This window comes from Giraffa tippelskirchi, chromosome 5 (genome assembly GCF_054371585.1).
Source record: "Giraffa tippelskirchi isolate mGirTip1 chromosome 5, T2T-mGirTip1v1.2.pri, whole genome shotgun sequence".
Taxonomy (NCBI): domain Eukaryota; kingdom Metazoa; phylum Chordata; class Mammalia; order Artiodactyla; family Giraffidae; genus Giraffa; species Giraffa tippelskirchi.
Window position 1 is genome coordinate 183365126 of NC_137279.1, and position 11357 is coordinate 183376482.

At 47.3% G+C, this 11357-nt stretch overlaps 2 protein-coding genes across 3 annotated transcripts in view; both read left to right on the forward strand.

Moving 5' to 3' along the window:
* OSCP1 (organic solute carrier partner 1) overlaps positions 1 to 11270 on the forward strand; it is a 40496-nt gene extending 29226 nt beyond the window's left edge. The window contains exons 11-12 of the transcript XR_014053311.1: positions 7906 to 8180; positions 10525 to 11270. The gene's annotated coding sequence lies outside the window, so the exon portion shown is untranslated. The remainder of the gene's footprint in view (positions 1 to 7905; positions 8181 to 10524) is intronic.
* Positions 8756 to 11270, forward strand: LSM10 (LSM10, U7 small nuclear RNA associated). Of its 2 annotated transcripts, none has more exons than XM_081488850.1 (2): positions 8756 to 9059; positions 10525 to 11270. In XM_081488850.1, exon 2 carries the CDS (start codon positions 10540 to 10542, stop codon positions 10906 to 10908), a length of 369 nt encoding a protein of 122 aa, XP_081344976.1. In that variant the 5' UTR covers positions 8756 to 9059; positions 10525 to 10539; the 3' UTR covers positions 10909 to 11270. The 2 variants fall into 2 exon arrangements, with proteins under 2 accessions (XP_081344976.1, XP_081344975.1); XM_081488849.1 differs by having other exon boundaries at positions 8756 to 9055.
* Positions 11271 to 11357: the final 87 nt, after the last annotated feature.

Genomic DNA, 11357 nt, shown 5'->3' on the forward strand with positions numbered 1-11357 from the left:
TTGGACTCGAAAATCACTGCAGATGGTGATTGCAGCCATGAAATTAAAAGATGCTTACTCCTTGGGAGGAAAGTTATGACCAACCTAGACAGCATATTAAAAAGCAGAGACATTACTTTGCCAACAAAGGTCCATCTAGTCAAAGCTATGGTTTTTCCAGTGGTCATGTATGGATGTGAGAGTTGGACTATAAAGAAAGCTGAGCACCGAAGAATTGATGCTTTTGAACTGTGGTGTTGGAGAAGACTCTTGAGAGTCCCTTGGACTGCAAGGAGATCCAAACAGTCCATCCTAAAGGAGATCAGTCCTGGGTGTTCATTGGAAGGACTGATATTGAAGCTGAAACTCCAATACTTTGGCCACCTGATGCAAAGAGCTGACTCATTGGAAAAGACCCTGATGCTGGGAAGGATTGAGGGCAGGAGGAGAACAGGACGACTGAGGATGAGATAGTTGGATGGCATCACCAACTCGATGGACATGGGTTTGGGTAAACTTCAGAGTTGGTGATGGACAGGAAGGCCTGGCGTGCCGTTGTTCAAGGGGTCGCAAAGAGTTGGACACAGCTGAGCGACTGAACTGAACTGACAAGATTCCTAGACCCTGCCCCAGGTAGGGTCTGACAATTGGAATTTTACCCATGTCTCCCCCCAGCTCCATGCTTTGGGGGTATTTCTGCTCTCTTTCAGCAAATCTGTGACTTACCTCTTCTCAACTCAGTCTTAAACTGTCCTACTCTTGTTCTTATCATAGTGTTGATCATGTAAACTGTGCAAGGCAAAGCTCTAGAAAAGCCTCCTGAACAAAAGTACTTTAATGACTTCCAGAAGAAAGATGTAATAAAAATTGAGAGTGAAGGGATTTCCATGGTGGTCCAGTGGCTAAGACTCTGCCCTCCCAATGCAAGGGGCCCCATTTCAGTCTGTGGTTAGGGAACTAGGTCCTACATGCTCCAACTAAAGATCTCACATGCCACAACAAAGGTCAAAGACCCCGTGTGCCACAACTAAGACCTGGTGCAGCCAAATATTTTTTTTAATTATTTATGTATTTATTTATTTTGGCTGTACCAGGTCTCAGTTGCAGCATGTGAGATCTAGTTCCCTGGCCAGTGCTCAAACCCAGGTCCCCTGCATTGGGAGCTCAGAGTCTTAGCCACTGGACCACCAGGGAATCCCCAAATAAATATTTTTAAAATATTGAGAGTGAAAAAAAAGAGAGAAAATAATAAAATATTGAAAGTGGGGCTTTCCTGGCAGTCCAGTGGTTGAGAGTCAACCTTGCAGTGCAGAAGACACCAGTTTGGTCCCTGGTCCGGGAAGATCCCACATGCCACGGAGCAACTAAGCCCATGCACCACAACTACTGAGCCCTCACGACACAACTACTGAAGCCCATGTGCTTTAGAGCTGATACTCCGCAACAAGAGAAGCCACTGCAATAAAAAGCCTGAGCGCCACAACTAGAGAAAGCCCACGAGCAGCAAAGAAGACCCAGCATAGCCAAAAATAACTAAATAAAAATTATTTTAAAAATTGAGAGTGAAGGAGCAGGAAGAAAGGGAGGAAATGTATTTAGCCCTCAGTTCAAGGATGAAAGTCATGCCGTGCAAGATTAACTCACTTTTTTCCTTATATCCAGATCCTGGTAGGCAAGAAACAAATATTAACATCGCAACCAGATCCTGGAGATCCCTGAGTCTAAACAGGATCAGATCCCCTCATCCTCTTCCAACAGGTTTGTCACTCTGGTTTACATCCGTGGAGACAAATTCAAGTCACAGGAAACTGTAGAAAGACAAATGCAAATTACAGGGGGGAAATATATATATATATACTTTTTTTTTAACCATAATACCTAATTGTTGTTGTTCAGTCACTCAGTCGTATCTGACTCTTTGCGACCCCATGGACTACAGCATGCCAGGCTTCCCGGTCCTTCACCATCTCCCAGAGCTTGCTCAAATTCACGTCCATTGAGTCAGTGATGCCATCCAACCATCTCATCCTCTGTCGTCCCCTTCTCCTCCTGCCTTCAATCTTTCCCAGCATCAAGGTCTTTTCAAATGAGTTGGCTCTTTGCATCACATGGCCAAAGTATTAGAGATTCAGCTTCAGCATCAGTTCTTCTGAATATTTATGACTGATTTCCTTTAGGATTGACTAGTTTGATCTCCTTGCAGTCCAAGGGACTCTCAAGAGTCTTCTCCAACACCTCTGCTCAAAAGCATCAATTCTTCGGCACTCAGCCTTCTTTATGGTCCAACTCTCATGTCCACACATGACTACTGGAAAAACCATGGCTTTTACTAGACAGACTTTTGTCAGCAAAGTAACGTCTCTGCTTTTTAATATGCTGTCTAGGTTTGTCATAGCTTTTCTTCCAAGGAGCAAGTGTCTTTTAATTTCATGACTGCAGTCACCATCTGCAGTGATTTGGGAGCCCAAGAAAATAAGGTCATTGTTTCCATTGTATCCCCATCTACTTACCATCAAGTGATGGGACCAGATGCCGTGATCTTAGTTTTTTGAATGTTGAATTTTAAGCCAACTTTTTCACTCTCCTCTTTCACCTTCATCAAGAGGCTCTTTAGTTCCTGTTCGCTTTATGACGTAAGAGTGGTGTCATCTGTGTATCTGAGGTTATTGATATTGCTCCTGGAAATCTTGATTCCAGCTTGGGCTTCATCTAGCCCAACATTTCTCATGATGTACTCTGCATATAAGTTAAATAAGCAGGGTGACAATACACAGCCTTGACGCACTTGTTTCCCAATTTTGAACCAGTCCTTTGCTCCATGTCCAGTTCTAACTGTTGCTTCTTGACCTGCATACAGGTTTCTCAGGAGGCAGATAAGGTGGTCTGCTATTCCCATCTCTTAATAAAGAATTTCCCCCAGTTTGTTGTGATCCACTTCATTAGCATAGTCAATGAAGCAGAAGTAGATGTTTTTCTGGAATTCTCTTGCTTTTTCTATGATCCAACGGATGTTGGCAATTTGATCTCTGGTTCTTCTGCGTTTTCTAAATCCAGCTTGAACATCTGGAAGTTCTGGGTTCATGTACCTAATTATAAAGACCTAAATTAAAATCTAAAAACCAGTACACCGTTTACCTACTCCTTCCTCCCTTTAGGTGGCGCAAGTGGGAAAGAACACACCTACCAATGCCGGAGACATAAGAGACACAGGTTTGATCCCTGGGTTGGGAAGAGGAGGAGGAAATGGCAGCCCACTCCGGCATTCTTGCCTGGAGAACCGCATAGACAGAGGAGCCTGGCCGGCTACAATCCATAGCGTTGCACAGAGTCAGACACGACTGAGGCATCTTAGCACATGCACATGCTCCTTCCCTTAAATCAAGCCTCTAAAACTCCTCTTCCACTGCCAAATTCTTGGACAGCTGGCAGCAGAGGGAGTGGAAAGAACTGTTTTCAAGGGACTGAGCTGGAGACCCCTCTTCTCAGTTGAATCTTCCCTACCCAGCTTCAGGATTCAACGCAAAGTAAATTCTCATATCATAGCCCACCTCTTTTCAAATGAGAATGTCAAGATGCATTTCAAGAGCCAATGGAAATTATTCTGAATTCTTTGGTCACCTTGACACCTCCACAACCACCCCACATACACACATGCTACAGCCTTTTGGTTTCTGGCCAGTGGTTCCTCTGCTGATAAAAATAACAGTATCCTCTCTGCTAGTTCCCCAAACCACAGAAAACCCGTTACATTAGGCCTAGCGAGGTATGGCCTTTTTTTCTCATTATGAAGGTGAAGGACCTGCCAGGGTGTGTCCTTAAGACTAGTCCCATATTCTGGGAGAAAAATAAGAGGAAAATTTAAAAAGTAACTTTTTGAAAATCACAGTGACAGCTGAAATTACAATAAAGGAAGTTGTTTAAATTCACATCTCTTACAAAATTCTTCAAAAACCACTGTCTATAAACTTCATAAATTGTTTTCTCTTTATTTTTGGATTACTTGAAACGTAAAATTTTAAAATACACAAAGGATAAAATAAGTATTATAAACAAAGCTTTATAGACCTGGGGGCAGACCCAAGACTCCTAAATCCTACACATGCACGTTGGCTTCAGATCCCTCCACCCTCCTTTGTAAAATTCCCCAACTTCCTTTTGAAACGTTGGGGCTGACATGTTTTTTTCATGTATTTAAGGGGAAGGACAAGGATGCTCTCAGCTCGGGTTTTCTGGATATCCAGAAGGCCTCCCAGCTTCAGTTACCACTGAGAAGATAAAAACCTGTGTGGGATGCCCTCCCTCACCTCTCCCCTCTACCTCAGCACATCATTTGCCTTTCTTACCCCTACCCAGCCCCCTTTCTGCACCTCAGAACTTCACCGAAAGGCAAAAGGCCACCAAGGAGCCCCTGGGTGCAAAGCGATCCCACACAGCATGCCCTCGGCTCCTCCAGGACCTCCTCCACCCACCAGCTCTCTAGCCTTCCCATTGCTTCACCTTGCTCTCTCCCACTTCCATAGCTTCTGTCACAACACAGTCCCTTTTCAGTCTCCAGCCCCAGCTTTGCTGGATTCAACTGCCTTCTCTGCTCCCCATTCTCTTTGGCCCGATTCAAGACCCTTTTCTTCCTATGTCCTTGTGCTCACATCCTACTAATTTCTGACCACACTTCCCCTCTCTTCCTCAGTGACTTCTTTTTTTCTTGGCTATGTTGGGTCTTAGTTATGGCACACAGGATCTTCAGCTTTAGTTGTGACGTGCAGGATCTTTTGGCTGCGGCATGTGGGATCTAGTTCCCTGACCAGGGGTTGAACCCGAACCCAGACCCCCTGCATTGGGAGCACGAAGTCTTATTGGCCACTGGACCACCAGGGAAGTCCCCCCTCGGTGGCTTCTGATTGAAGATCACCCTCTGATACAGATGTCGATGTAGCCATTTTTCGAAGTCTGTCAGAATGGCTGGGGCAATTGCTGGAGTATCCTTATTTCATCCCTGGCATTCCCCCCACCCACCCTGTCATCACATTCTCACCTCAGCTGTCATCTCATGTCTCCATTTCTCACCCTCACCCTATCCTTTGCTCTCACCACCTCCATCCCTATGCTGACCATATATTTTATGTGCCCTGCAGTGTTTAGTCTGCCTTCTTCTGCAAACTATTTTGCATTCCTTTTTTCAGAGAGGCCATTACTTTCACCCCATACTATTAACTCACACATTTGCATATTCCCCTCTCTGGGCAGCAGGTTCACTTTTCCTGAGACATTCCGTCACCTCATGCTTAGTGTCTAACTAAGCATGTCACTGATGTCATTTTTATTTATTCAGGACGTTCGCTTTACTTTCAAAAGCCATGAAGAATCTTCTTAAATTTAATACAAAATAAGGCAGTTCTCCATGGAAAAGAACCAGAAGCAATGAATAGAAGTTACCCAAAACTTCCTAACAATGGAGTTGAACACCTGGCAAAGGAGTGAGTTGCTGGTCACTGGAATATCAAGCAGTGATGAGGGGGTCATGGGGGTGAGGGAGGCTGGAGAGGGGATTTGGACCCTGGGTGGGGAGTTGGAGCAGGTGACGTGGGAATCACCCTAACTCTCAGGATTCTGTATCTTCTAACTGTTGAATACAGAACCACAATGAAATCATGTACAGGGAACAGGGAAATTCAAGGCTCCTGTGAAAGTGAAATCGCCCAGCCGTGTCCGACTCTTTGGACCCCACAGGCTGTAGCCTACCAGGTTCCTTCATCCATGGGATTTTCCAGGCAAGAATACTGGAGTGGGTTGCTATTTCCTTCTCCAGGAGATCTTCCCAACCCAGGGATTGAACCCGGGTCTCCGGCACTGTAGGCAGACGCTTTACCGTCTGAGCCACCAGGGAAGTTCTCAAGGCTCCTGAAATGAACTCAATTCAAGTGGGCCCTAGTCTGGGTTTGAGACTGGGGAAAAAAAAATGGAACTAATTCTCCACTGAGGTGCAGAAGGGATTTACTGAAAGGGCTTCAGGCAACTGACAGTTGTCAGGAAGAATGAAGGACCATGCGAAATGGCCAGGAACCAGGGACGGGGAGGTGGCATGGGCGAGCACGCCAGCAGCAGCAGCAGCACCCGCAGGGATGAGGCGCTGGATGACGCAGACACCAAGATGAAGCCTCAACAGTTCCTGCTGGTCTGTGTCCCTTGCTGCAGATTTGGAATCTGATAATGCCTGAGTTTAGGTCACCAGCCTGTGCCATAGCTGACAAGGATCAGAGACAATATCTGCCCTTTAAACCATCTGGAGTGGGAACAGAAACTCACCTCTCACTGAAATTCACAGAATGGCAGATCTCCCCAAAGGTGGGGAAAGGAGTTCAGTGGGCTATGTAGCCAAAAAATGAGATACCCTCTACAGGCGTGAACCCCCTCCCAACCCTACCACTCTTATTCCTGTCAATGGGCCATCAGCGTTAAAATTTAAATCATTGATTCCCCCTCCCGCAAACCACATTCCAGATTTAATCAGTCCCCAAGGATTCTGATCTGCTCTCTTCAGGGTCTTTAACACTCATCCCTTCTTTCCATCCCACTGCCACCAGTTCATTCAGATCCCATCATCTTCTCACCACATTCATCAAACCATTGTTCCCCCTGAAACTGCTGTTTGTAGCGTGAAGCATCTCAGCCTCCTAGGGCCTTCTCCCTGTCTCAACACCCAAGAGATGAGTAGGAGAGGTGAGATTTACATAAATAGCTATGGTAAATCTACATGCACCAAGCAAACATGTATCAAGCAGTAGTATGCTATCAGCCTCACTCTCAACTGGCATCATCAAAGAAGACTTCAGAAAGGTACAACCAGCCTTTGAAGGAGGGATTGGACTTAACATCTATAGATAAGCAAGAGAGGATCCTGGGCAGATGAGCAGGATAGCAAAGACAGAGACAAGACTGCAGGGCTTGTCTAGGAGTCGCTGAGTCTGACTTTAGGAGGGCATCGGGTTACAGCGTTAGTGTGCACTGTTAGATGTGCAGATTTATGGGCTCTACTCCTGATTCTGTAGGTGTGGGGTTGGGTTTAACAAGCATTCCAGGTAACATTAAGGCAACTGGTTCCCTGGAACTTCCCTGGTGGTCCAGTGGCTAAGACTGCTGCTGCTGCTGCTGCTAAGTCACTTCAGTCATGTCCGACTCTGTGCGACCCCATAGATGGCAGCCCACCAGGCTCCACTGTCCCTGGGATTCTCCAGGCAAGAACACTGGAGTGGGTTGCCATTTCCTTCCCCAATGCATGAAAGTAAAAGTGAAAGTGAAGTCGCTCAGTCTTAGCGACCCCATGAACTGCAGCCTACCAGGCTCCTCTGTCCATGGGATTTTCCAGGCTAGAGTACTACGCACTCCCAATACAGGGGGCCTGGGTTCCATCTCTGGTCAGGAACTAGATCCCATATGCCACAACTAAGACCTGGCGCAGTCAAATAAATAATTTTTTTTTAATGAAAGGAGATAAGAGGTTCCCTTATGTACATGGAGATCATTAGAAACCTTTTCAAGAGAAGTTAATGTGAGTAAAATTCAAAATACTCTTGAGAAGAAGGCAGATTACAGTGAGTTGAATGAGTAGGTGAAAGCCCTCAGGATAGAGCAGCTGTTCTCAAACTTTCAGTCTCAAGACACTTTTGTACTCTTAAAAAATTACTGAAAACTAAAGTTATTTGTTTATGTGGGATATATGTATAGTAATCACATATATATGAAATTGAGATAAGATTTTAATATTAATTCCCTTTTAAATAACAATAACAGACCCATTATATTTTTATTTTAAAATAACTATTTTTTAAAAAATTTGGTGAGAAGCGTGACACTGCTTAATATTTTTGCAAATCTGTTTAATGTCTATCCTAATAGAAGACAGATTCTCATATCTGCTTCTGTGTTCAGCCTATTGTGGTATGTTGCTTTGGCTGAAGTACAAGAAGAAATGGAGAAGGAAATGGCAACGCACTCCAATATTCTTTCCTGAGAAATCGCATGGACAGAGGAGCCTGGTGGGCTACAGCCTGTGGGGTTGCAAGAGTCGGACACGACTTAGCAACTAAACCACCACCACCACAAGAAGAAAATCCAGTCTCACGTAGAAATGGGGTTGGAAAAAGAACTCCCAATTGGAGAATCACTGATATAGAGGCCTCTCCTGAGAAGTTCAACTGTGGAAGGTAGGAAAACAGAGTAGCTGTCAAGGAGGAGAAAGACATTTTCTATTTTTAGGATAAGAAGAGACCAGCTGTGATGAAGGATAAAAAGGGATGGTTTCTGAGAAGTTGAAACCAGTAAATGAGAGGGTAAAGGAATGACCTAAGCCTAACTCATGGGGCTTCTGCAGTGTGCCAGGTGCAGTCACACATTAATGAAGGTCACTCAAACCCTGAAGGGGCGTGGCTCAGATGGTAAAGAGGTGAAAGTGAAAGCCGCTCAGTCGTATCCGACTCTTTGCTACCCCATGGGCTGTAGCCTGCCACTCTCCTCTGTCCATGGGATTCTCCAAGCAAGAATACTGGAGTGGGTTGCCATTCCCTTTCTCCAGGGGATCTTCCCAACCCAGGGTTTGAAGCCGGATCTCCTGCATTGCAGGCAGCCTCTTCACCGACTGAGCCGCCAGGGAAGCTATTATTTCATTTGCTGAATGAAAGAATGACTCCAAAGGAGAAGAGACTCCATTGACGTAAGGCGGGGCAGCCGGAGGGCGAGTCTCGAGCCCGCGAGGCATTCTGGGGATTGTAGTTCCGGGCTCGTCGCGGGGGGCGCTACCTCTGCTCTCGGCCGCGCTCTCGATGCTCCGGAAGGACCTAGTGGCCCAGCGGTTGCCATGGCGTCTTAATCCGGCAGCGAGAGGGAGGCCGCCCTGCTAGGCGCCGGCTAGTTTCGGCGGCGACGCGCAGCGGGACAGCGGAAGGAACCCTCGCGGCGGGCCTGGGGAGCCAGGGGCGGAGCGCAAGCGAGCCTGGAACCACGGAGGCGGCGGGAGCGGGGCCAGCGTCTTCCTCCCAGTTGCTGAGCTTAGCTCCTCTTCCCAAGCCCACTCCCACGCTCTGTGAGTAAAGGGTCGTCACCATCCCCACTCTAGGGACTGTCTAACAGGCTTGAAGAAGCCAAGTGGCTTTCTCGAGGTCGACCCTCCTAGGAAGTGACCAAGCCCCGTCCTCGGGCCCAGACCTGCCTCTTTGCAGTCACTGTGCTCCCCGAAACCCTCGTTTGAGCGGATACGCCTGGTGAAACCTGGGTGGGGTCTTTAAGAGTCTTCCGGCCCAACTCCTAGCACCTTGTCAGTGGAGTGGGTAGCTAGCTTGCCACACTTCATGCCACCTTGCACAGCCCTGTCAGGATCCTGAGTGAAGTCTTAAGGAAAGAAATTCAAACACCTGGCACTCAAGGTCTGAAAATGGGGGATGGATAAGACAAAGTTACATTAATACAGCATACGAGCGTGTCGAAAGCAAAGGAAAATACACTCAGTGTAGTGAGAACCTGTTAACCTCACCTGTTGGTTTAATAGACGTGGAAACAGGCTCAGAGATATTAAGTAACTGGCCTAGGTCTACAGAGTGTGGGTGGAGTGGGGATTCCAACCTCCCTTTCTCTACCTTCAATACCTATGTGCTGTATATGCTACCATTTCCTTTTTTTACAGTTGTCTAAATTCCTGGTTACATGGCAGCAGCATCGTGTGGACCAGTCGTTCTCAGTGGGCCCTAGACCAGCAATATCAGCATCTGCTGAGACTATGTTAGAAATGCACATTCTTGGGCCCCACCTCAAACGGACTGAATTAGAAAGTTGGGGCGGGGGAGGGGGCGGGAAATCCTTTACCCCCTCCTGCAGGTGATTCTGATGCACACTAATGTCTGAGAACTGGTGAAGCGATTCATCTAGGGGTCATGTTAAAATGCAGATTCTTTCAGTAGATCTGGGGAAAGCCTGGAGATTCTGCATTCTGAAACAAGTACCTGGGTGATGCTGAAACTGCTGGTCCACAGACCATACTTAGAGCAGCAAGGGTGTAAACTACACTTTAGAGGAGTGGTTCTCAAACTCCTTGTCTCTGTGTTCAGTTGCACATTAGAATTACCTGGGGAGCTTTTACAAAATAGGGTACCTGGGCCCCACCCCTGACCAAATGAATCAGAACCTCTGGGGTGTGGTGGCCAGAAACTCACTGGGTGATTCTCACAATAAGGGTTCAGAACTTTGGGTGTGGGAATTGGAGCTGGACAGGCATGGATTTGGATCCCAACACCTTGGGCCAGTTACTTAACTTCTCCTGGCCCGATTTTCCTTGTTTATAAAGTGAGTGTAAGTGATCCTTGGTTTGCAAGGTTTTGTGAGGATTCTAAAAAATGTGTCCATGAAAGCACCTAAGGGCACTCTGTAGGCATAAAAATTGGGGAGGTGGGCAGACTTGGGGAAGTCTGGGCTGGGGATTTTGTGCTAAAAGCTGACGTCGGTGAGTTAGCACTCGCACTCCCTAGCCTGCTTCAGCTCCCCTGTGTGTGCCCCTCCCAGAGCAAGCGTGGAAGAATGGAGGTGAGCCACTCGGTGAAGGAGCGGACCATCTCCGAGAATAGCCTGATCATCCTGCTGCAGGGCCTCCAGGGCCAGGTCACCACCGTGGACCTGCGGGATGAGAGCGTGGCCCACGGACGCATAGACAACGTCGATGCTTTCATGAACATCCGCCTGGCCCAGGTCACCTACACAGACCGTTGGGGACATCAGGTGGAGCTGGACGACCTCTTTGTGACAGGCCGGAACGTCCGTTACGTCCACATCCCCGACAACGTGAACATCACCGCAACCATTGAGCAGCAGCTACAGGTCATCCATCGGGTGCGTTACTTTGGCAGCAAGGGGCAAGGCCGGCAGGAATTTCCCTCCAAAAACTCTTAAGTGAGCCTGTCCAGGTCCCCACGCAGGTTCCTCCAGACTTCTTCTGAGCCAAAGCCTGCTCTCCCTGCCCACCCAGAACCTGGGAGGGGAGCAGGGCCAGCCCAGAAGCTGGTGTCTGACAGATGTCACCTGTCACAGCTGCCTTTGTCAGGGTCTCACTTCTCAGACTCACCCTCACCCTGGGACCCGGAATTTTAGTTATCTGACTGTGGCCTTGGGGTAGACGACAATCCCCCCTTTGGATCATTATTTATCTGAATCTCTAATTTACTGCTTTAGGGACTGTGTCAGATAGTTTTCAGCCCTCTTGCATTGAGGATTATTAAATACATTGGGCCTGAGGGGCCCCATTTCTCATGTAATTGTGTTTGTTTTCTCATGAAACAAAAGGAGGATGCAGACAAGTCTGTGCCTCATGCTTTCTGCTATGTGCCGGGCTCCCTGTTGGT